We start from the raw sequence: 26345 nt of genomic DNA, 5'->3' as shown, positions 1-26345 counted from the left end.
ACCTACACTAAGTTTCCATTTCTATAAAATTCTAGAAAAGGTAAAACTAGAGTGACAGAAAGCCAATCAATGGTTGCCAGAGGCTTGGGATGAAACTTGCATATAGAAGGGCACAAGGGAACTTTTTGGGGTGATGGTAATGCTCTATGTCATGATTGTAGTAGTGATTATAGAATTGTCAAAACTCATAGAATTGTACAAATAAAATGCATGCATTTTGTTGGGTGCAAATTATACCTCAATAAAAGATCTTCTGGATATATCTATTAATGTATTGCCAGAGCCACAGTAAAAGTTACTTTGATGTGACATCATACTAAATTGGAAGATTATCAATTTGAACACCAGTGGAATGTATTCCCACCTTAAGGAGTAGAATGTAGTGCCTAACCACTTGGGCCTTCGAGTCTGGCTATATGAGTTCCAATATCAATTCTACCATGAAGGCAGGAGAGTTTCTTCACCGCTCTGTGCCTCAGTTTCCTCAAAAAACACAATTTTAGTATTTACCCCTTAGAGCTTTCATGAAGATAGTTATTATATTTAAAGCTTTTAGAACATTTCCTTGCACATGGGGAGTAATATGTAATTGTTCACTATTTTTATGAACAATAATAATGATGACTTTATGTTTTGATTTTACTACTTTCTCCTAAACTTTGGTTCTTTCCCTCAATCCATGGGCATTCATGTAGTGTCACAGAAATTTAAAATAAGAAGAGAGCCTGGGTAGCAAAGAAACCAACTATGGGTGGCAGAATTGAGTCCAGGTTGAATAATGTGCCTGAGGCCACCATAGCTTGTGGCAGAACAAGAGTCAGAAGCTTGGCTGAGCAACTCCTGGTTCAGCTCTGCCTCTTTCAGGGGTTGCAGTGTTTGCATTTTTAATGCTAACCAGACCCAGGGATTTATTTTGAACTTGCCATTCATCATTTCCATTGCATGTATGTTTTTCTGCAGAGCAATTCAGAGCCCCAGTCATAGAAGACCTGTCCTGTTATCACCATGAGCTCCAGTAAGTAATTTAAAACCCTGTCTTTCTCTTCTTGGCAAATCTACAAAACTGGGCAGTGTACCCAGATTTCCCATGTACTCTGAAGCCTTCAGCAGCATTTCTTATTCTATGAGACCTGGGTGAGAGCCCAAGCATTGTCATAAATCATCATCGTCACCATCGTTATTAATGATTTTTTGAGCCCCATCTTTGTGTCAAAAACTGTGCTATATACTTTACATGCACCGTGTCCTTTACTCTTTTGCCCTTTACTTTTAAACAGCTTTATTGAGATATAATTGGCATATAATAAACTGCACATAAAGTGTGTAATTTGGTGAGTTTTGGCATATGGATATACCTCAGTGGCATTTCTTAATCTGAGTGATAGCAGCAAAGTAAGCAGATTGACTGTAATTGCCCCAGGGTATGAGCTAATCTTTATCCAGGCTGGTGGAGCAGTCTGTTCACCCTTTTGGTATGCCTTTGGTAGTATAAATCAAGACCTAGACTAGTGACCACTTTTGAGTATTTTTAGTTTGGGAGTGGGGCAGAAAAGCATGGGGGATGGGGTGGATAAGGCAAAGAAGGGACAGATCCCTGTTCGTTGTGCAGCCAAGAGCTGTCAGGTTTCTAGCCCAGGATTCGAAGCAGAGAAGTTTCCATCTGGAGATTAAGGCCCAACCTTGGCTGCCGAACACATCCTGGAGACTCTTGAGACCAGCAGGCTGGGTTGAAGCAGAGGTGGGAGGGGTGACCATGTGGACATCTCCTTCGAGGGTCTCCTAATCCTGCATTATTTCTGAAGTGTCATCAGAGGGATCTGTAGATAAAAACACATTTTCATTTATTTATATATAGGGCTTTTATAGCCAAGTTCTAAACTGCCAGAACGGTGTGTGGTTAGGAGTGGAGGAGGGCCTGGGGTGGTACTACCTGTGTCCCATACCGCCCACCCCCCACCCCAACTGGCTGCGTGGTCTTGGGCCTATCGGTGACCCTTCTCACACTCTTCTCTGTAAAATGGACGTAGTAGAAGCACCAGCTCATTGGGATTTTGTGAGGATTCATTGGGGTAATGCTTTTAAAGTACTTAGCCTGTTCCCATGACATGGGAAGAGCTCCATCCATCAGTTATTACTGCTAGCCCAGGCCTCCTCCTTTCAAAGAGAGGGACTTGGCTTGTTCCTGATCCCTTGAGTGCTTTTGTTGCATGTGAAACCTTCTTTTCCTTTGCAAGTGGACACAGGTATTGCTAGTAGCTCCTGCTTTGCAACTTATTTTTGTCATCGTCTGTTTTGCTTTTTGTTTTTGTGATCGTTTAAACAGGTGAGAGCTTTTTTTAAAATACTTTGTAGTGTAAAACTTCTACCTGTCCTTAATGTTGAGATTAGCCTAAACTGGCATTGCCACTCCTGGCATTAAAAAGGGCTGAGGAAGGAGGAAGGGAGGGGCCTGGAGGGAGAGTGAGAGGGTGGAAATGCTCAGGGGACTCACCCCAGGATCTTCCACTCAGGTGTGGTGTTGGAAGGAGGTATTACATGGGAAGCATCCAAAAAAACCCAGAGTCTTTAGCTGGATAATCCTGCTCTTGGGAATTTCTGTCTTAATTCGAAGGAAACAAAAACATCACAGACATGAAGATGGGGGAATGAGGAGGTGCATAAAGTGCATTTACTTGATGGACTATTATGCTATTAAAATGGAAAGCAGCTGCATGGAAAAATACTTGTTTTAATCTTTGGTGGAAAGAGCAAAATAATAACGATGTACTTTTGATTACAGTTTTGGACTGGGTTTGTCAGTCTTTGAGGGAAGTGTTTTTTCCCTGCAATAGCTCATTTCACTTTCCTGACACCTCATGAGGTGGGCACTGTTTTATCACTCCATTGTATAGCTGAGAAAACTAAGCCCCTGAGAAATGAATGACCTGTCTGGAATCACCCAGCTTCTTTGTAGTGGAGCTGCGGCAAACCCAAGCTGTCTGACACCAAAACCCTGAGCTACAAAGTTTGAGTTGAAGATGATGGGATTATTGGTGCTTTTCTTTTCAAAGTCAAATGTATTATATTTAAAGTGTATCCAGTCTCACTTTCATCACTGTTCCATGTATCCTCTTCCCTCTCTCCCTCATAGCAACCACTGTACTTAGTATTCTGTCTTTCCAATAGTGTTTAAAAGAGAGTAAATATGTTATTTTTGCAATATATAATATATAATATATATACTGTTGTGCATCTTGCTTATACATTCTGGAGGTCACTCATCATATAAGTCTTATAGAGCTCTTCCTTATTACTTTTCTTACAATTTTTTTATTATAAAATATAACACATATGCAAAGCAAAAAAACCACAGAAGGAGTAATTTTCAAAGGACACTTCAACAAGTAGTTACAGAACAGATTTCAGAGTTTGTCATGGGCTACCATTCTTCTATCTCAGATTTTTCCTTCTAGCTGCTCTAAAACACTGGAGGCTAGAAGGAATATTAATATAGTAAGTCAGCAGTCATTCTCATTTGTTAAATCCTATTTTCTCTGTTATACCTCCTCCTTCTCCTTTGATCCTTCTTCCAGTCTATAGAGATCTTTGGACAGTGCCCATTCAGACTTTTTCATGCTGAGAAGGGGTGTCGACACTAAAGGATAGGGGGATGTAATCAGTTGATAATCTTAGAGAGGCTGGTCCCTCTGAGTTTCAGGATTTATCTGACCTAGGGACCCTCTGGGAAGAGGGGTCCTTTTATAGAGTCTAAAATTTCTTCAGTGTGGTTATGTTGAATTAGAAAGGGAGGGGGACATGGGTTGGGTCTGGTAGGAGCTCAGAGGTTGGTGTTTCTTTTTGGCCTTTTCAGCAGTACCCTGCTTCCACCCAGCCTAAAAACATATGCATGAGGGAGACTGGCATTTAGGACAAGAAGTCCTTGCCTGTAGGTGGATTGAGCCAGTTAGCAGGAGCCACCATGTGGGGCCAATGTCTGGAGGTCCAGGCTGCTAGGACAGAGGGGCAGTGGTGCAGCTCACATGTGGATGCAGGCAGCATTAAGTGTGGCCGTCAGCGCAGTTTACATCGAGAAACCAGTCTTTTGGGAAACTGATTGTTATGAGCCCAAATCTTTGTATACATAGCAGAGGTGAAATGCAGTGTTTACATAAGAGGGATTTTAAAAATCATGTCTTACTTTCTATCTATCCTGCACCCAGGGTTGTTTGGTTTTTTTTTTTAACTGGGGGTGGGGGTAGGCTATGGTTAGATGGGAGTTTAGAAAGTGCTCTTGGCTGCTAACTGAGGATTGGGTTAGAAAATGGATAGAAAGGAGGCAGGGATAACAGTCAGAAAACCATGTCCTCTTTGGGACAGTAGCACAGGGCCTGAACTGGGGACAGTGGGATGAAGAGGGGTAGTATCTAGAGACATTTCATTGGAAGAAGAGCATGGTTTTGATGACAAATGGGATGTGGGGGTGAGAGTGAAGGGCAGTGTCAAAGGGCCTGAGGTTTCTATCCCAGTTGACTGAAACATTGCATTGTGGGTACACAGAGGCACATTGGGGCTGGCCTTGAGTGGGGAGACAGGCCTTTGGCAGGCAGGAGATGCTGCTTTGAGGGAACTGAACAGATTCACAGATATTTTTAAATGTCAAAAAGGAAGCCAAAGCAAGGAGGCAAGAGAATTTTTATCACCTACAACATACTCCCCATCCCCAAACAGCCCTTGTGTTCTGCCCAAGTTCCAGCCACACAGCAATCTCAAATGATATTCTAGGGCGTCCATCCCCAAGCCCGAGGAAGCCTGCGTGGGGATGAGCTAACAGAATGTGCAGGGTGGATGGGACCACACCAAGGCCAGCGAGGACTGGTCCCCATGTGCTTTCTCTCCTCACTCTGACCGCAGCACCTTGCACTGCTTGGCCCACAGCAGTAGGGTATGCATAATCACAAGCCACACGCGCTCTTTCTTTCTTTCAGAATGTGATGATGGTGCTTCCAAAGCCGTGATGAATGGGTTGGCACCAGGCAGCAATGGGCAAGACAAAGGTAAGGCTCTTGAAGAGAAGCCTGGTTTCAGTACTGGAAAGCCTTTCCAGAAGGAGCAGAGTAGGTCAGACCCTGTCTGGCTCACCTGCCTGGTGAGAACAATTATTGCCCTAATCCGCCTGTGCACAAAAGAACTGTTCCCCACACTGACTTTCTGAGACTGTGAGCAAGGTCTTGGCATCTCCTGAGTCTGAGGCTGCCATTTCCCCACTGTGAGATGATGGTGTTAAAAGTGGTGGCTCACTTGCAGGGATGCTGTGAATAACACGTCACACACTCTGGGTGAGGTGCGCTTTGTGCCTGATGCACCTGGCATTTATCAGCTTGAGAGCTCCCTTACCCAGCATTTCACCCTCACCTGCAGTAGGATGCTGACATGGTCACTGTCCATGCCCTGAGGCAAGAGCCTGAATTGTTAAATTTTATTTGTGGCATTAATTTCCCTCTTGTATTTTTAGTTTTAAAAAATTTTAGGATGAAAAATTTAATTGTGAAATGAATGATGGATTAGATAACCATTGCGGTCCTATTTGCCCTGTGTCTCTCATCCTGACATTCTCGCCATGGCTGCCCAAGCAGCCAGGCAGTGGGCTGACTGAGGCCCTTTGTGCAGTGCAGTGTGATGGGGCCCTTCAGTTGGAGGTAATGAGATCCAGGTTCAAGTCCCAGTTCTGTGGCTCCACAGGCAGAGGCATCTTGAGAGGTCCTTTATCTTTGAGGGTATGAATTTCCTCATCTGTAAAATGAAGAAATTTGATGATCTACATTATTTTGTTCCTGCTCCAAAATTCTGGGTTCCAGTGATTCTAGGATCATCCATCCAGCTAAATTTTACCGTATCAAAAAGGAAAGGCAAATATCCTGGCATTGGGCATTTAAATTAACATGCGGCATCTCTTAAAGGAGAGCGTTGAGAGTTTGACATGTTTGGGCTTTGTTTGCGATTTCCATTTGGTTCAGCCAAGTGTTCCTTTTGAGACAAGGTAAAGTATAGACTTGGGAGGAACTGGCTGGAGAAGGAAGGCAGAAAGAGCAGGAGGAGCTGGGGAATGTGGGGGCCCAGTTGGTTTGGGAGTTGGTTCCTTGGTGGCAGAGTCCTTGCCTCCTTCCTTCCTACTTTGCTTCCTTTCTTCACTCTTAGTATGGGACTGAGTCTGCTGTATTCTTGGGGGTCTCTTGGCTAAGTTGTGCTTATGGAACAATGAAGGGCAGTGCCTGTGAAGTGGCTTCAGTGAAATGTTGAAGCATCCAATGATGAACATCTAGAGGACTGGGATTCCAAAGCTGTTAAAACATTTGGGGGCCATCAAGCCCATCCTTTGTGAATTTTTTTTATACAAGAGCCTTAAGGGACAAGGGGATAAGGGAGAGGTGGGGTAGCAGGTGGATGTGGATCTTCAGTTAGATCCACATCTCTCTGGAATAAAGGAGGCAGGTATATTATAAGGGACTTAAGGTGGCCTGGGAAGGTCACTGACCAGGAGCCAGGACAGCTGAGCCTGAGTCTCAGCCTCTCCATTTGAAAACAAAATGATCCTGAGCAGTTCAGAGCCCCTTCCCTCTTCATCTGAAAATGGTAACAAATGTCCTACTAGTCAGCCAGTCTCCCAGGTCATCCTAAAGAGCAGTCAGTAGAATTGCTGTGAAAACATCTTATTATCTTAATATATATATTATTATTATTATCAACTTATTGACTGCTCTGTGCCACATGAAAGGGCAGCGTGATGGACTGGGGTGGTGGCGCACATTCCAGCACTGAGGTGCCTCCTTCCCGTCTCCACTGTCCCTTTGATAGGTTCACCAATGTGACTGCTGATTCAGCAGTGGCAGCCATGCTTCCCCAACAGCCCTGCCCCTCACTCATTTCCTGAATCTGTGGCTGCAAGATCTCTGGGCGTTGCTCATTGGAGCACCACTGGCACCATAGCACATGAGCCCCCATTCCTCCTATGTGCAGCCATTGGAGAGGGAGGACTAAAGGACCTTACAGTAGACTTGTCCTAAGAAAGAGGATTTGAGAATAAATCCACTATTGAGATTCCAGAATCTGGTAAGGAAGGGAGCCCAAGGAACCCTGTAGATAGATAGTCATGTCTCCCATCACTCGAGGACACCAGCCTTCGCTGCATCCCAGGCAATTATCCTGCTCTCCGAAAGTTCAGCTGGGTTGGACCCTGGTCTGTGTCCTCTTGGGAGTGCCTAGGGTCTTGAGCATGTATGTCACTGCTTGACCACTTCTCAACCAGGAAAGCAGGAATTTAAGCAATGCTGTCTGCTACCCGACAGATGGGGTTCTGATTTGCTTGGAGTAAGAGGGATATGATGGTCAGGGCAGGCATAGGACCCTGGAATTTATGATCAGGGGAAACAGCTGTGATGGCTGAAGGGAGCAGGCAACTCATGGACGTGCTCCTTCCTCCTCTGCTCAGGGGGCCTACGGGCGGTAACTCTCCTCCTCAGGGTCCTCCACCCCCCACCCCAGGCAGATGCCCCGTTCTCCCAAGCGGCCCCTTGGACCCTGGTTGCTGTCCCCTTCCTCTATTTGCCAGGCCATCTGTGTCTCTGTAAATCTTTTTTTTCCAGAGCCTTGGCAAGCTCCTGGTGTGGCAGGAGGCACAGATAGATACTGACCAAATGTATCTGAGTGATGGTTGGAGGAGGGAGCCTTGTGCCGTATTGGCCAGTAACTCTGAAGAGAGAAAGCAGGTTATTTTTAATTACTGCATCTACTGCTCTTTGTATTGTTCTTTTGTGTGGGCGACTTCCTCCTATTGTCCCTGCCCAGTTCCTCAACTGCCTGAGTGTTTCCCAAATGTTCTTTCTGGATGTGCCATTTACCCTTTTGTGTTTTCAGCAACTGCCGACCCTTTACGTGCACGCTCTATTTCTGCTGTTAAAATAATTCCTGTGAAGACAGTGAAAAACTCTTCAGGCCTAGTACTCCCTACAGGTATCTCTCCTTGGGTTGGTTTGCTTCTTTGTTTTTTGTTTTTTTTTAAAGCATGCATGGTCTTCCTTCCTTCCCTTCTTCGTTCTAACAAATACTTAGAGACTTAAACCTTGCGTGTTTAGGAGACATTCTCTCTCACTTCCTGCTCCGTTGGTTTCCTTTCTTCCTCTCTGTGGGTATATGGATGTGTGTATGTGTTTTGCTGAGAGCCAGTAAGTGTGGAGAAGAACTGAAGACAGATGCCTTTACCTCTCCCCTCTTTAGAGAAGGGGCAGTGTAGAGGTTAGACATATATACACAATGGCAGTTAGGAAGTATGTGGACTTAGAGGTTTCCAACTCCTAATACTTTTTTGAAAACACCAGTATCCCCAGAATTAATTTTCTCTTGCCGGGAACCTCTGAATTAGGCTGAATTTGAAGCAGCTGCCTTGAATGCCAAACCTTGCATTGGCCTCTATAATGCTCCCAGGGGCCATTCCCTAGAGCATTCCACACCCCCTGCCCCCCCCCCCCCCCTTCAGCTGCAGTCACTTCCTGCCTCTCCTCTTCAAGGGCGGGGAATGGTATAGTTGAGATGTCAGCCCTGTCTCATAGCTTGCTTCTGTACAAATAACGCATAGGTGATGCTCTATTCCGGTGGTGCTTTTGGGAGTTGAGCAAACCTGGGGGTGAGTCTAGGAACCCATCAGCGCACTGGATCTGCAAGTTTGCCCCTTACCTTTTTGCAATAATCATGAACTCACTTTCCCAGTAGTATTGTGACATCAGTCACTCATCCTCTTGATTGGGTTGGACAAGTCAGATGCTCTCAAGTCCTCTGCCAGCTCTGCCATACATTGTGTTTTTGTGCTTTGCTTTCATTAGAAGAGGTGCTGACAGGACAGATCTGTTCTCTTCTATAACACTAATGATTGTTCTGGGTTGATGGAAAGGGGGTTGCTGGCGTGGAAAGCAAGAGAGAAGAGGCTCAGCTTCTCTCCAAATAGGGATGAGCTGCATGTCTTGAGCTCACATCCTGCCCAGTGCCCACCTTGAACCTGTAATCCTAATCTTGCTATTTTGGGTCAGGGATCCAGGCTGTGGACAATTAAAAAAAAATGGCCCTGGAATTCAGCTTATCTCAGCTGCACAGAGAAACATTCAGCATGTGTGCCTTCTGGAGCTGTGTTTTGTGTACTGGTTTTCTGCCTCCCTATTACTGAATTTTCTTAGAGGATGGGCATCTAGATCTTTTTGCAGTTTATTTTGAAATCCTTCTAAATGAAACTCTTAAAGATGACCAGGGTCTCTTATTATGCCGTTGTGAAACTATAGGAGAGGTCGGACCCGGTGAAGGCACAGCTGGCATTCAGTGAACACTGTTCACTGAAGAATTTAGTGTTTCTAGTCATTTCCTTTGGTGTAAATTTCTTCATTAAGTCTGGAATGTGAGACTCTCTCACCTGTGACCTCTCTCTCAAGTCAGTGTATTCTTCTGTTTCCTTATTTCAGAGATTTTGAAATGCTGATACAAAGAGATTTTCTTATCCTTTTCCCTTGGAAAACTTCAAGAGACAGCAATTCTCCCTAGAACAACCACCTAAGACCCGATATTGTTCTTTTATAAGAAGAATGGTCTGGAAGCTTGAGAAGTCTCACATAAACTCTTTCTTCAGTTGTGCCTTACTAATAGGTTAAAAGTCTGCTCACCAATCTAAACTTCATTTAATAAAAGGAACAAACCTGCTTTCATTTTGAAATGTTTTCCGCTGGTATTTGAACTCGCACGTTTACTCAGAACTTACTCTTGCCTCTTTTTATTTCTTTCCTTAACCTCATATATGGTAAACCTCTGAAACATGATCCATTCCCTTTCACCACCCACTCATTAATTTCCATTGGCCACAAATGTGTGAAGACTTTGCGTGGCTGTAACCAGGTTCATCTCATTCCCTGGCAGTAACAACTTGCTAACCCACTATTGTTTTAATCCTTTGGGAGTCCTGGATTCAGTCTTCTCTTTTGGGTCTTTTCTTTACAGACATGGATCCAACAAAAATCTGCACCGGGAAGGGAGCGGTGACTCTGCGGGCCTCGTCCTCCTACAGGGAAATCCCAAGCAGTAGCCCTGTGAGCGCTCAGGAAATCCCACACTCTGAAAGCAAACCAGGTGCGCTACCCCTCAGACCGGAGGGAGAGGTTCAACCACTGGCTGGAGAGGGAGGCCCTCTGACTTGTTCTCAGGGGGTATGAATTTATCAGCTGCCTCCTGACTCCCAGGGGACTCAAGACAGGCAGTTCCTTTTCTGTTCTCTGATTGGTCATGGTAATAAAGCCCTGAAATGACAGGTGCTCACAAGCTTTCAGGTGAAGGCACAGCAGTGACCACCACTTTATTTTAGCATTTTTTAACTGAGCAAGTGAACAGATAACCCTGTTAAAAGAGCCAGTGGTTTTGCGGTGTGTGCTTGTGTGGACTGAGATGCATAGGGGTATGGGGAGGCTGTGGTGAGATGAGCTAGAAGCTAGATTTCTCTGAGCCTATTCCTGCTTCTGAGAGGTTGACTACAACCCATCCAGGCAGGGCTTGGACTGGAGAAGAAGCCAAGGGAGGCTGAGAAGTGCAGGCAGCCCAATGACCTGCTCTTACTCTCATCTCCAGGAGAGGTGGGCCCGAGGAGAGGAGGCAAAATAATTTCTTCCTAAAACTAGCCTAACCCAGCCTCTCCAGGCCTAACTGGGGAAGATCTAGCTCCCAAGCTGGAGGACACCTGGGGAAGAGAGAATCCCAAGGAATGATTCAAAGAGAAATGCCATCCATGCCTGCGACTGAATGTCCCAGTAAAATGACCTCCTCAACCTCCAGCCACGGTGTAGGAGAGAAAGCCGTGGGCTCCCCCTAGTGGTTAGAGTGTGACTCTAATGTAGAACTCACGCATGGTGATTTGTGGGTCTTTAGGAAACTAGTCCCAGAGTAACTCCCTTATATCTCACAAAACTATACCAGCTAATTTGGGTGAAAAAAGATCGCATTTTAAAATGCAAATATTCTGAATAATTAGGGGGAAGCTGTCAGTCATTCACAACCTATAGTAAACTAACCCTCTAGATTATTTTCCTCCTGGTAAATCAACATCATTGAATCCACATCCACAGACATTCATTCAGTATCATCTTTATGCCAGATGTTAAGCTTGTTGTAGGGAAATGTGATGAGAAATGGGGTTAAGAAAGGAAAAGGGAGAGTAATTCTGAGTGTATTTATTAGGTAAGGGCAAGAGGCTGTTTGTTGCAACTGAAGAATCAGGAGTGGATTCTTGGTTCACGAGCTTGCTTTCTGACCATGGGTAAATCAGAGTGCTTCTGAAGCCCATGTAAAGTATGAGGGACTCTGGCAAGATAGTTTCCAAGCCTTTCCATTTCAAAATACTCTGTGATTCTGGGAATTTTGGAAATTTATCTGATGCCCCATTCCTGGGGATAAATTCAAGATTATACACTAGGGTAGAGTAGGCAGGAAGGAACAAGCTGAGTTTGAATAGAAAGGAGAAAAACACTACACTGATCAAGAGCACAAAGTATGTGGGAGTGACTTAGCACTGGGGAATGAGAATTAGTGCTTTAGGGGATGGGAGTTTTCTTTTTTTCTTGAGGGAGATGAGGAAATAAATTAAATTGAGCTGATAACCACTCCCTTGGGACCAGAGAGGAAAGGAAGTGGACACAGAATCATTTGGGGGTGGGGAGAGTATAACTCTGGAGAAAGAACTTTCAGGAATGGGGATTTTATCCTCTTACACTACTACCCATTGGCCAGCAACTTGCCAGCTCCTGATGCTGCCTGTGTCCATGTGGCCCCCCAGCCTCCTCTTATTCCTGCCTCTTCTTTCTGTGTAAGTCTCTGGATGGAAACTTACTGGTCCACTCCAGTCTCCAGGCCTGTTCCAGAACCTGGCGGCCCCTGGGCCTTGACTGATCTTATGAAAGCAGTTTTTGGCAATGCCCAGTTTGGAATGGGAGCCTGAGTGTCAGGCAGTGAGCACCTCTTGCCAAGAATTGGGCATGCTTCCTATCCCCGTCCTCATGCTTCCGGTTCCCAGCCCTTTCCCAGGTAATGTCTAGCTCTGTCCTTTATCAGGCCCAACATCTGTCCCCCAGCTGCTTTGCTTCCTTTCTTCCTTGCTCCCTGGCTTTAACTGCCTCCTCAAAGCCCTTTAGATCTGGTTGATTATTTGTCTGAACTAGAAGTTCTAGTCTTGCATAACCACCCAGCATCTATATCCTCCTGATTTCTTTTCTTACATGGCCCCTTAGCACCAATATTTCAGGGATGCCCCTATTTCTGCTTTTTGTTCCAATTCCCTCATCCTGTGAGAGACGTTATAGTTCTAGAACTAGGTAGTCCTCTATCGAGCCTGAGCTCTGCCCTTTACTGTCTTTGTGATATGGGCAAATTACTCAACCTTAGGAAGCTTCTGTTTCCTCATCTGTAAAATAAGGATGGGTGTTGAGCCAGACACACAGCTTTCATGCTGACCATTCTAGTTACCCTGGGTTGGGAGACCTACCAAAGGCTTGAAGTCATTTAAGTTTAAGGTCTGAGGACCTGGGTGTAGGGTGGTGGCCGAGGAAATGGAGAGTAGGGTCCAAGTATGAATGTGTATTTAGAAGGGTGGAAACACAGAGCTCCATACTGTATATTTCAGGAGTAAGGAGGGATCAGAGTCCTGCTGATCAGGAGGTGTCTTCCTTGATTGACTATGAGAATAAACCAACACTCATGAAGATGTGTTTTCTGAAAGGGATTGAATGCAATGTTGAACTCCCATTTTATATATAAATATGTTTTCTTGGTAAGCAAGAGCTTTTAGGAGGAAGTTTCTAGTAGGAATTTGGAGATTTGAATCCAGTGGTGTGGATTTGGGAGTCTTCTGCATCGGAGTGAATATTAGGTGGGTGGAATAACAGACGAGCATTCGTGGTTGCCCAATTTAAAACCACCCTCCAGGCACCCGCCCTCAAGTGGTAGCTTGACTCTGGATCCCTGACCACAGCTTCCCAAGTTCTGAATATGGACCTTGGTTTTTGGATAGGAATCATCTGGAAAGAATTGTGGTAATCCCAGTACTGACTCCCTACTTCCTGATCTCATGTCTAGCCAGGTCTGGGTCTTGGCAGTGTTGGTCGAGAGTGACTCGACCTGTATCCCCAAGTCAGGGTGTTTTTACTCAATAGGCGACAAGGAGCCTGAGCTCATGGTGGATACCAGATTTCCTATCGGGTTTTGCCCGAAGATTCGTGGCTTATTTTATCAATTCCTGTGTTCTGATTTGGCTGCCAAGGTCCAGTTCAATCTTAAGTTTTGTTAATTCTGTGCCAATTGGCTCCAGTCCTTACTTGCATGATTTTTGACTGCAGAGTTAGTTTTGGACGTAAAGAACGTTGGACTTAGAATCAGCTCATTTCCTCTAGTTTGACTCTCAGATTTGCTCTCCAGAAATGACAGCAAAAAGATATCCTAAAAGAAAGACTGGTATTGAAGCAGTTAAAATCACCTCTTCACTTCTGCTAAATCACAGTCTTTCTTAAAAGAATGCGTGAATGAAAAATAAGTACACATATGCTTCGGGACACTCTTCAGTCAGGTCCACTTTGAACACCTCTAACTCTTGGATACTCTATGGGAAACATCAAGACCACCTCAATGAAAATTATCATAATGTCCCCAGAAGAGTTGTTAGCAACGAAATCTTTAGTGCAGGCTAAAATGAAATTAGGCCAGAATGAGATAGAGAATATCAGGCCACAGACCAGGAAAGATTGTATGTAAAGAATAGATGGAGGAAATGATAAGGCAAAATTTTTGCTTCTTGTTGAAATACTTGGTCTCTTCAGCATGGCAAACCTTCCCTGGGATGCAGCTTTCCAAGGCTTTCTCCATGTCCCCTGCCCTGGGAATTCTGAGGATATGTTTGTTGGAAGAATCATTTTGACAGTCTCCTCAATAAAAAATTAGTAGTTGATGATTATGTGTATAAAATTTCATCCTGCATTCAGGCACGAATAGCCCTGGGCTGCTACCAACTTTTTTTTTTTCTTTTCTTTTTCACTTTGAAGCGGCTACCAACTTTTGAGGTTCATTCAGATGACTAGGTAACAAATGAGGCTAATGAAACATTGGAAGTACAGCACTCTTTTAATAAGGAATAGAGGAATGCTTGAAGAGGTCTTGGAAACTGCCTGTTTGTGGTGGGGGAAGTGGAACAGTTTTAAAAACTTGGAATGAGAAGAAAAAGTGAATTGATCCCCAAGGATGTTTTGTTCTTAAAGCTATTTATCAGTTGGTGGAGATCAACAATGTCTAATTTGTTTCTGTGTTTGGGGAAATTTTTTTCCTTGTGATTTGGATTCTGATTTTATTAAGCACCTACTTTGTGCCAGATACTGTCATTTAGTCTCATGACTCAAAAGATGTAGATAATATCTCCCTTTCACAGATAAGGCTAAGTCATTTGCCACAGGGCATGCAATTAGATAGTCAAGACACAGACTAAGAAATTTGATGCAAAGATGATAGTTCCTTTATGATACCTAGAGGTTTGGAGGGACAGCCACACATCTCTACTTTCCGTGACACATCTGTTTGATAACCTGACTGCGAACCACAAAGTAGGCAAGATAACAGGGCAAAGTTCATATACAAAGTTCATATAGATTGTTCCTCATGCAGAACCTGCTGATATATAGTTTATACATGAATTAATAAATTTCATAGAATGACTCGACAGACCAAGGTAGACCAGATGTAACAACTCAGGAAGATGGGATGGTAAGGTATACGATAGAAGTAATACACGCGGGGAAGGACCAAGCATCCCCCAATCCCTGCAGCCTGGGGCTATGTAGCACAGATTCTGATGGCCTCACATGCCTCAGCTATGCCTCAGTCATACCTGTCCATTCTGTGGTTGCTGTGTCTTCAAGATTTCACTAAGCTCAAAGTGTCCATGAAAAGTGTGAAATGCACTTTAGAAAGGTTTTCATTCGACATTATTGCAATTTAAAGAGAAAAATGTTTTGATGCCCAACCAATCTGAAAAATGTGGCCATTCTGAGAAATTCCTTCTGTGTAGACCAGAGAGTGAAAGTTTTCCTGAAAGGCAAAGGTGACACATCACAGTGCATCAACTGGTGTTTGAGGGCCTGCCAGGTGTGAGGAAGTCTCGGGACCAGGGAGCTGAATGGAAGCAACAGTGAGTGTTAAAAATGGACACTTTTAGAGATATTTTCGCCTACCTCATCTCTGAATCCTCATAGAACCCATCACCTGAGACCATAGCAACATCACCTGAGAATGTTAGAAATGCAAATTCTTGAGTCTTGCCTGCCTCCAATCTACTGAATCAGAAACTCTTGTGGGTAGGGCTCAGCAATCTGTTTGAACAAGATTTCCAGGTAATTCTGATGCATCTAAACTACTGTGTCACTTGAAACCTTGTCTTGCCTTTTACCCTAACACCTTTTGGCTCCCACTGCCTCTCTGAAATATAGCTTCTACTATAGTTGTAGCTGATGGTGGGGTTGGCAGTTATGGGTGATGGACAAAGTACTGCATTTGCAGGAGATCTGGGGTGGCTACTTTGCTACTTTCTGGCTGTGTGACTTTGGGCAAGTCACTTGGTATCTCTGCTTCCTCATCCATGAAGTAGAGTGGTTACCTGCCTCACAGAGTTATGTGCACTAAACTAAATACTAAATAAGTGCAAATGTGACTAACAGCATCTGGTTTAATAAATATTTATAAATCTCGGCTTGAAATCAGGCAGGCCCCTCTCTAGCACCTGAGGGACCTACATTGAAGCTGTGGGAACTGCAATACTAGTCTGCTCTTTAACTGTATGTGGAGTGAGACAAGAGTAGGCAGCCAGCGAGAAGGAAAAGAAAGGATCAGCCAGGTCAAGGGTTGGCAAACTATGGCCCATGATCCAGATTTGTCCTTGGCCCATTGTTGTACAGCCCACGAGCTATAAATGATTTTAACATTTTTAAGTGGTTAGGAAAAAAAATCAAAAGAATATGACACGTGAAAATTATATGGAATTCAAATTTCATTGTCCGTAAATATAAAGGGTTATTGGCACACAGCCACGCATACTCATTTACATATTGTCTGTGGCTACTTTTGTGCTATAGTAGCAGAGTTGAATAGTTGTGACTGACATTATATGGCCCACAAAGCCTAAAATATTTGTCATCCTGCCCTCTACAGAAACTTTGCTGACCCCTGGGCTTGATGGAGTATATAGAATAGAGGCAAGAGTTTTGCAGAAGAGGATGACAAATGGCAAACATTTACTGACATCTGTCAAATTACTGCCTGCATACCAAGCATTTCACTTGCATTTTGTCTCTTCATCCTTCTAACAATCCTTGTAAAGCAGATAGATTATTATCCTATGGGGGAAAACTGGGGCTTATAAACTCACCCAGGGTCACAGAGCCCGTAGGTAGTGAAGCCAGGATTTATCTCAAGGTCCGGCTACCTCCCCAACTGAGCTCATAACCTCTGTGCTCTACATCCTTGTAGTGCCAGGTGGGTCAAGTTAGGAAAAAACAGGGCTCCTGAGATGCATTGGGTTATAGTTGGGAAGGTAGGATGGTAGCCGGTTGAGGGGAGACCAAGGGTGCCTTGTAGTGAGATGAAAACTCAGGAAGGATGATTGGAGTTTGAAATATTTATATGGCTCATTTAATGGAAAGAAGAAAACCAGGCAGGGAGAAAAACATGTCCTTATCAAAGCAGATGCCTCTAAGCTTAAATCACTTTCTGCTCCTAGCGCAGCACCACCACCCGTGGAAAAAAGTACCTATCCACTTCTCCCTCTCCTAGATTTGTTAGTTAGCCCAGGCTGCTAATGAGCAGAGTCATTCTGAACTGGCATCAGGCTTGACAAAGGGGAATGAGAGGCAGTGAGTAGGGTCTGGGCACCAGAGAGTTCTGTTGCCTTTTTGTCTGTAAAATAAGAATGTCAAGGAACAATTGTTTCTTCATTACTGTGAATGTGAGCCTTGTGTTTTCAAAGGTCAGCGCCTGTGAGCACATCATGGTTTAGAGTGGGTTCCTATGGTAATTAGGCCATCGTGACTGAGGGCATTTTGTGTCAGACAACCATTTTGGTCCCTCTGTGTGGCTCATGATTGTTTCCTGCTACTGTAACCATTTCTGTTTTTCCCCTTTTCTTCTTCTTTTCATCACTTTTATCACACGTAGGTCTGGAGTCAGAGAATTCCTCAGCAGGTAAGGTTTCTTGTGCAGTCTTTCTGTCTTTGCCTTCTACCAGGGGCCCCTCATTTAGTGGGGACCACGGAGACTTCCCTATGAGTGAGGGGGTTTTGTTTTGTTTTCCTCTTAGATGAGTGGAGGTTTTCTTCCAATGCCGACACCAATGGAAATGCCCAGCCCTCTTCACTCACTGCCAAGGGCTACAGAAGTGTGCATCCCAACCTTCCTTCCGACAAGCCCCAGGTAGGCATCTGCCCAAGCACAGACTGAGACGGGTGAGCGGCATCTTTTCTCGAGTGTTTTTGCTTAGGCTTGTGACTGCCTGCTTGCTCAACTGGATGATGCTCTAGGTTTGGGGTCAAGCTTCTGTCCAACTCTGGAAAAGCTCTGCAAGGACCGTGAGATCAAGGGGAGTAGGACCACAGAATGAAGTTGGTCTGTACTAGGGTATTTGACATAGGTCCTAGGCTTGATTGTTTTATGGAAATGCTTTGAATGATGGGATACAGTTAGCCTTGAACAAGTGAGGAAAAGATCTGAGCTTTTTTGTGAAAATAAAGCAACATAAAACTTTTTAGGGTTTAATATTCAAGAGAAGAGTGTGCTTTGGGGTTTATTCTATTAATTAGCTGCAGTGGGGGTTGCAAGAGTTCCAGAAACTATATTCTTACAGATGAAGCTGTGCCCAGACCCTAAATTCAGCAGCTGAGAAGCAGGCAGATTGAAGTCAGAATAGCAGTACCATGGAAAGTACATAACCATAGCTTGACCCTACAGAAGAATATCCTCCAAATTTGAACAGTATGGAACAGGGATAATTTTGTTTAATTCTTTCCCCCTCAGTTTACTGAGCTCTTCCCTCCTGCTGCTAGTTTTCCGTTTCGATGAAAGGAATGGACCCTGTTTTAATTTAGGAACACTGAAAACTTTTTACATTGAGGAGCCACATGCATGGAATGGAGCAGTCTTTTTTTGTTCTAGGCAGCTGTGCTGCTCAAGAAATGCTGTACAAGTGGGTTCTTTGTGTGACCCACTTCCCTGTACCTCTGCCCTCTCACAGGTGCTCAGAAATTCCATGTCTTTCCTCAGTTCCCACTCTCCTACTGTCTCTGTTCCTGAGGACATAAAATTGCACTGAAATGAAATTTCATTTCCTTGAAATTTCACTGAAGACCCGTGTCTTCCCAGGCTTGGAGGTAGTCATTAAATCATCTGCCTTGTGTGTTGAGCAGCAGCCTAAGCCCTTCTACAGCCTGCCATAGCTTGCCTCCCTTAGATACAGCCTTGTGCACACAGGGTCACTGGTTAGAAGCAGGGACTGCAAATGTGGCTGGCCTGCAGTCCTTGTCAGACACAGAGACTCTGGAGGTCAGTCATCCAATAAATGATTTGTCATGGTTTCCTCCTTTCTAAAACCATTCCTGTGTATAAATATGCTGTCTGTAGCAGAACTGCTTCCTTTTCACCATCTCAGAAACTGATACAATTGGCTATTTCTACATTAGGAGTAGTGCTGATTAGTTCAAAGCAATGTAGAAGCACACCCTCTTGTACTATCAGTGCCTTAACCCAAAGGGTCACTATGTACCTCCTTTTGGCTCCTTAAAAAGCTCTTCTAAGAGGTAATTTTAAAAGCATGTGCAATATATAGAATATGCCTTAAGTATTTTAAAAATATTTTATTTAACGTGGATTTATTGAACATCTGTTCAGATCACTGCATTAAACATTTCCCTCAAGGAGTTTATGGTCTACTAAGGATAAAACATTCTGTAATATCCACTTCAAATATGTTTTCTTATTATCTGTCACTTTGCAAGAATTTTCTTTTTCCTGGGGCTCCTTTAAGGAGAGTCTGCTAAATTGTTGAATGTAGAGGTATTTTGCATTTTCATGATAAAATTGGTTATCCTAACAACAAACGAAAATTGGTTATCCAAATTTCAAAAATCTTTAGATCATGTGTTACCTCTTGGATTTTTCTTTCTAAATTCAAAATTGACTTCTTGTATATAGCTGTTGCCAGAGCTAAGGGTATACTGCCACAGGCCAAGCCAAGGTGGGCTGATCTGGTGATTGCCCTGACTTGGATTTAACTGAAGAAAGTCCTCAGACTCCTGCAGTCCCAGTATCTTCTCAAAAGACCACGATGGGATCCAGGAGACTCTTGGGCCGGATGGGAATCCTGTCTCCTGATGTTCCCATAGGCCTTTCCTCCTGTTAGCCCCTGCTCTTCCCACCTGAGTAACTGGGAACAGGTGCTTCCCTCTCTCTGACATCAGTGTCATGGTGGACCCCAGTGGAAGTGGATTGGTAGTTTTTGGAACTTTATATGAACATGTCAGATTCTTCAGGCAGCCCCATTTTTTTTCTGACCCACCTTCTAAAAAAGTAAATGGATTTCAGTTAATATTGAAGGGTAGGAATTTGAACTGCCTCTGTGGTTCCTATAGTGCTTTTTTTTAAAAAAAGGGATGTGATGGGGAAAGTAGTTCCTTCCATGTAATGTTGCTGGATCTATCCCCCCTCCTCCTTTAGGGCCTAATGAAGTCCCAGGACAGGAAGACTTCTGGCTCTAAGTATATTGTCAACACTCGGGGGAAGCATCCTCTAAAGGGTCAAAGCTTTGGGAAGGCTTGAGGCCTGATATAATACAGCCCTGCCATCATATATGGCTACAACCAAATTAAGTTAAACACTCATTAAATTGATTCCTATCTTTGGACAAGAAGGAATCACATGCGAGACCCGTGAGCTCAAAGTAAAAGTAAATCTGAGCCCAAATCAAAATAGTCTTTTACTTACATCCATAGCAGCTATTATTAACTTATCCTGCAGTCCCTTTGGTACATAGTAGTTCACATGTTTTGTTTCTAGAAAGCATCATTTAGTCCATAAACATGCCCCTACTTAGGCTGCTAAGTTAATCAAAACCAAGTGAGTTCATCTCAAAGTTTTTGTTTGAGCTCTCTGATGAAGGGTTGCTGCTCATTTTGTGTTTGGGGTTGGTACATATGGCCATATTGCTCTGAAATATGGTAACTCCCCATTTTTTGATTACAACCCATTCACCAGATATTGACCAAGCTCTAATATATCTCACTTCTGCAGTTTGGAGGAAGGCTTTCATTTCCTTCCAGTGCAGGGCTATCTTTAAAGATAAAGACCAGGGAAGAAAATCCAGGAAAATGAACTTTCCTCATTTTGTGGGCTGTGATTCCCCAGTTGAGCACAGGCTGGTAGATGACTCTCGGTAAAATGAAGATCAGACATTCAGCCCATTTCCCAACCCTCTGTCCCGTGAAGACCTGAAGAGGAGCTAGGAGCTATGCTGGTTGAGAGGAGGGGAAATGTGATGCAAAGTGCTCCTTTCTGGTTCTGAACCTGTAACCAGTTCTTTGGGCTTGAGCCATGAGTTTGAGACTGATTACTACCCGCCCCCCCCCCCCCCCCCCCCCCCCCCGCCGGATTTCTGTGCCTGGTGGTGGGGTAGGCCCTGGAATTTGATAAATCAGGTACAACCTGGTTGTCTAATCAAACCAGGCAGTCAGGCTTCATTGCCTGGTCCCTTTTTTATGCACATCAAATATGGGAGACTATATGCTTTTAATCTCTTGTGTGTCTTCCTTCTTAGTAATTAGTTTCATCGGATTGTTTCCACTGAGAAAAGAGCATGTGAATTCTAAATCTGTAGCATTCTCTTCTTGGTGAGCATTATTCCTTATGCTTATGGAATTGATTGCTAAATCTAAATGATCTAATTAAGACATCTGTCTGCTGTGAACGCAAACGAGGATGATTCTTTTAACACTCTTTTTTTCTCAGAGAAAAGAATGAAAGGCACTCAAAAAGGTATAAAGCCAAAGGTTTAAAAAAATTGAGGAAAGGAGATGTGACAGGGAAGCGGGGTCTTTGGGACAGCTTCTGATATTTTAGTTAATTTTTAGTCCATTTGAGATTTTTGAAAAGTACAGGTCAACCAGGGATTGGTGACATAGCAAGTGGCCCCTCAGAGGCTGGGCTTGGCTTCCCTTTGTAAGGAGAGTCAGGTCAGCCTTGCCACAGGTGAGTAGGATTATGTCCTTAGCTGTCTTTTGGTTGTACTCAAAAGAGAAATACTGGGACCATGAGTCTAAACTGAGGATTTGCTTGAAAACATGTCAAATATTGTTTTTTCTTAATATTGCATTATGCTGCCATTTCTAATGGTCATCCTTCTTTCCATTTCCCCTCCTCCTCCTTACTTTTTCCTTCTGTTTGGGTATCGTGTCTTGAAAATAATACTAAAGGTTCTTTCTCCTCCACGGCGTCCTCTCCCCAAAGAGGGCAGCTTTGCATGGCAGCCTCCCACCGTCCGCAGTACCTACAAGGACTCCCTGTACTTGAGCTCACCCAAGCCTTACATCCCACTCAGCACCCCTGGCCAGCAGAACCCCTCACGAGCCTGGCCCATCTCTCTCCCCCCGGCAGCCAGAGCAGTTCCCAAAGGCACGGAGTATCCTAGTCCCACGCTTCCGGGTCCTACGTTCCCCGGTGCTTCGTCCCCACCCCAGCACCTCTGTGTAGCCACCAGGACAGTTTATATTGAGAATGTGAGCTCTAATCCACGTCAGAAGGCAGTTGGGAGTAAAAAGGTCAGCAGCTTATATGTACCTTGTTTATCCAGTAACATTTGCCCAGTGGCATCGGAAAACTCCTCTCGCGTTGCACGTGACCCCGCCAGAGGCACTGCCTGGGAAGCTGTGGGCACTCGGGCACCAGCCCCCTGCCGTGTCTCCCACACAGCCGGCACGGGAAAATCACCCTTTTCTCCTCCTCCTGATCCTCCCAAACTGTTCTTTGACGTCCACAAAGATGCTGTTAACTATGGTGAGGGTCCTTCTGTGGGGACTCGGCCTTCATTCCCAGCTGCAGTGAGACCACCTGTGCTAGGCCCCCAGGTTACCTCTGGCCCTGAAAGCTGGAAGAGAAAAGAACCTTACCTTTTGCAGCCGTGCTATCCAGCCAAGGCAAGGAACTAGGAATGTTTGTGTGTCTTTTGTCTCTTTTTAAACTGATGCGAGTAGCTCATTTGTTTTCTGGGCTGCCCTACCCTCCCTTTCCTTGGTAATACTGCTGTAGCTTCAACCCCAAATTCTTCTCTCTAAACAACGCAGCCCAGTCCTCCCTCTGCCTCATTCTCTTTCATTTCTATAAATGTGTAAGTATTCCAAAGTGTGGAGTCTGCAGACTTAATACAAATATGGTGAGATATATCAGTATTTTATTGCAAGGTGCCAAAGAAACTGTTCATTCCCAATACAATTTCAGTCTGTACAAGTGGTTTTGTGGGGTTAAGCCCAGCCTGCCTGCCTGTTCTGTTGTTTCCTTTCTTTTCTTTCTCATAAAGTGTTAAAAGGATTCAAAAATAGATGGATGGAAAGTAAACTTGGATGGGGTTCCCTCTCTGTCCTAGAGTATCAGCAAGCCAGCTGGCTAGCACTGACAGTCTCATGTACTCTGAGGAAAGGGCACCGATTAAATATTTCTCAGAGTGTATCATTGCATGTCCACTCTCAACTGTTTAAATATGGTATTCCTTCTCTCCTGCAGTACTCCTTTACGTAACGCCCCCCTTATTTCCTACAGGATGCCACTTCCTCCAGCTCAGCCCAGCCTGAGGTAATAGTTGTCCCTCTCTACCTGGTTAATACTGACAGAGGGCAAGAAGGCACTGCCAGACCTCCAGCATCTCTGGGGCCACTTGGCCACGTTCCCACATTCCCAGCGACCGCCTCTGCCAGCTCACCTCTGACCTTGCCGACTCTAGATGATTTCATTCCCCCTCATCTGCAGAGGCGGCCTCCCCACAGCCAGCCAGCCAGTGCTTCTGGCTCTTTTCCCCCCATTAGCCAGACACCACCATCCTTCTCACCACCACCTCCGCTGGTCCCCCCAGTACCGGAGGACCTCCACAGAGTCTTGGAACCTGACCTCACGGGAGCTGTCTCAAGTACCGTAAGCTTGCTGGAATTCCCTCCTTTACAACTTTCCTGAATGTCTCCTGCCAGCAGTGAAAAAACCCTTTATCACTGGAATACTAAGTTCTGAGAAAAGAGCGTTGACTGCCGCTGTGCTTGTCTGATGACTGGACCTGTGTCTGCTTTCACGAGAGTGCATGTTTCTCCCGTGTGTCCCCTGAATCTCTTGTGGCTGTTTATGAATCTCTTAAGGACCTCTTCTCTGTCCTCTTCAGAGTGTACATCTTCCTGAACGACCTTTGTTTTTCCTCAGAGAAAACAACATCTGTTGCCTTTACTTTGGCTAGTTGTGCTCTTCAGAGGCAGGGCAGATGTGACATTGATTGCTCCGGAAAGCTGAAGAATTATAGGCTTGGTGCATGGTGCTGAGTAACAGTTTCTCCATCAGGAAGCAGGGAGGTTCTTGGGGAGGAAAAGATTCACTCTTTATATGTAGGAATTTCAGATACTTAATTTAAAAAAATCAAAATAAGAGACTTGGTTTAATTAAGCGAAAGGATACGAAAGCCTGTGCAAGTGTTCGAACTGTTATCCCAAAAAGTAGAAAAGTGATGAGTCCCCTGAGTCATGGCTCTCAGGGTCCTTTGTGTGAAAAAGTAGACCAGTGGTCAAGTTAAAGGGCCCTGACACCTTGGGTCTCATCCTTTTGAGGACACATCCTCATCACAGGGGGAAAGCCCTAACTTGAGAGAAAAAAAAAAAAAACTGAGCCAAAGTGCTCAGGTCTGTTTTCTCCTCAGGAGTCTGGAGAATTGAAAGACTGAGAATTTCTGATTGAATGTGTCTGAGTAGCAAGCAGCCAGGAAGATTCGGATGCTAGGGGTCCACAAACCACATTTTGAGAAACACTGATCTGGTGGGTCATGTAACTGGCTAATGGACCTAAAAATTCACTAACATCCCTTTTGAGCAAGGAGACTTGTCTGTAAAACTGGCCGAAATAGCTCATTAAGCTGAAGTCAGTCATGCAGAAAGCATGAAGGAAACTTTTTTTTGGCTTTTTAGAGAAATCACAGTGCAGCATCAGGTGCACCAAAGCTGGGAACAGCTGCCTCTTGGGCTAGGGCTTCTTAAATCTCTAGATGCAACACAATGCTGTTAGGTCTAGACCTGGCCAAATGCAACCCGTGGGCTGGATTTCCTTTGATTTTGAGCTTTGAGCTTTGTAGCTCAGCTGTGTTGGAGAACAATGCTAGATTATTCCTTGCTGCACTGGCCTACACCAAGATCTTTCCCATCCCCAGCTCAACTTATATGTGAACTTAGAGACCCACTTTTGTTTTGGAGAGTTGCTGGTTTTCTTCCCTTTGGCACAGAATGTGTTTCTCTAGAGTAGCCTGTGAAGTGTCTTACTTTCAGTGTCCAGGTATACCACTGTGAGTAGTCTTACTGTGTAAGTAGTTTTGTTGAGTCCGTTTTGTTGTGTAAGTTATCATTGCGTAGGATCTAGGTTTTCATGTTGAGTTTGTTTCAGGTGCCCCATATAGTGCATGGTGCTGGGCAGTATCCTCAATTTCTCAAACCCAACTAATTAGCCTGATATAGACTTCCCAGGAAGACGTCCCTTGGCCTGATAACTTCTAGTTTCATCCACAGTAACAGAGAAAGAGGTGAAAGTGAACTGCTTGGGCACCCCCTCCACTGAATGACAATTGTCAAAAAGAGCAGGTAGCCAAGTGGGTGGTGTCTGATCCATGATCTACAGTTGTTTGAGAGTAAGAGAGAAGAATAAAGTTCTTTTAGGCAACAGCCCTTTTGTGTGTGTGTGATGTTCCAAAAATAAGATAGGTGCCACAGAGTAAAATTTGTAAAATGTCTATTTCTCACATGATCCATCCAAAATCATATTAGACGTTTATACTTTAAAGAGCTGAATGCTTTGGTATTTTGTGTTTCTGGGGTGCATTTTGGCAGAGTTTTTACTGATATGTCACTTATCTTTATTATATCATTTGGGAAGTAAATTTAAGGAAAGTGCTATTATTTTCTACTTTACAAACGAAGATATTGAGATGAGGCACTTTTGTACAAGATCATACTGTGCCTCTCAAATCTTGGGAAAGTGTTACTCACTAAAGAAAGCTGACCCTCATAACTGACAGGTGCCACAGAATAGGGAGCTTTACAAGGAGATGTCTGCCCCAGCCAGCATTTACAAAACCCCTACTGTGTGTCGGGAGCTGTCCTGGGTGCTAACATACATTCATCTCTTTTGATGGACACATGTTCTCTTGTTGTCCAGAAGCACCTTTGCTGGTAGGTGGTTCCTGTTGTTCAGATGGGATTTATTGAGCATCTGCTGTCTACATTGTGCTAGATGCTGATGGGAGCAGGAAGAAGGGGGAGGCATGACCCTTGTCCTAGAAGTGCTGAAGAGTAGTTGATCTCAAATGGAGCGTAATAATTGCTTTAATAGTAACAATCAAAATCTTTGTCCTAGAACCCTTTAAGAATAACATCCTGACTTTAGGGTCTCTGAATTCTAAAATAGAAACTGTAGAATTTATTGGTATAATGGAGAAAAGTGACTAAACATCCGAAACTAACATTGTTCCCATCATGGAGATAGCATTAGTATTAATATCTTTATTGGTACTTTGGACAGGGACCTTGGGTATGTAAAGTCAGGAATTTCATAAATATTTCAGGGACCGTTGTCACTTCAATATTGGAGTGAAAAAATGCCACAGCAGGACAAGATAATATCCAAATCTCAGAAGCAAACTTTAGTATACTTTTCAATGATGCTAATGTTGAGAGTAGCTTTCCAAGAGTACCATTACTTAACTCTACCCTATCCTATCAATGTCTTCGTGTGCTCATGTTGTCTCATGTTTTTCTACACAAGTGTACTAAAACTCTTCTGATTTTTTTTCCCATTTAAACCAGCTCTCGTTCTTGGATTGCATTTGGAATTGCATGTGTTTTGCATGTTATTCAATTTTTATTTGAATTTGCTCTTTCAGTAACCAGATTGACCCATGATTATATTGCCAGGTAAAAATAATGAATGGTATTGCTGAGACTTTCAGTAACATTCACCTTTCCTCTCTCCCTCTTTACTAATCCCAACAA

At 44.1% G+C, this 26345-nt stretch overlaps 1 protein-coding gene across 50 annotated transcripts in view; it reads left to right on the top strand.

Annotated features, from left to right (window-relative positions):
- The window catches only part of SORBS1 (sorbin and SH3 domain containing 1), a 229872-nt gene that overhangs the window by 110409 nt on the left and 93118 nt on the right, over positions 1-26345 (top strand). For 17 of the 50 annotated variants that reach the window (XM_077125533.1, XM_077125513.1, XM_077125508.1 and 14 more), the window contains exons 3-10: positions 961-1015; positions 4965-5033; positions 7891-7986; positions 10009-10137; positions 17239-17265; positions 17381-17493; positions 21540-22259; positions 22879-23247. In XM_077125533.1, the coding sequence (XP_076981648.1) occupies positions 1006-1015; positions 4965-5033; positions 7891-7986; positions 10009-10137; positions 17239-17265; positions 17381-17493; positions 21540-22259; positions 22879-23247 (1533 nt within the window). In that variant the 5' untranslated portion in view covers positions 961-1005. The remainder of the gene's footprint in view (positions 1-960; positions 1016-4964; positions 5034-7890; positions 7987-10008; positions 10138-17238; positions 17266-17380; positions 17494-21539; positions 22260-22878; positions 23248-26345) is intronic. The other 33 variants (XM_077125552.1, XM_077125551.1, XM_077125546.1 and 30 more) reach the window with 12 other exon arrangements.

This window comes from Tamandua tetradactyla, chromosome 13 (assembly GCF_023851605.1).
Source record: "Tamandua tetradactyla isolate mTamTet1 chromosome 13, mTamTet1.pri, whole genome shotgun sequence".
Lineage (NCBI taxonomy): Eukaryota > Metazoa > Chordata > Mammalia > Pilosa > Myrmecophagidae > Tamandua > Tamandua tetradactyla.
Note: the sequence above shows the minus strand (reverse complement) of the source record. Positions and strands in the feature narration are given on the sequence as shown.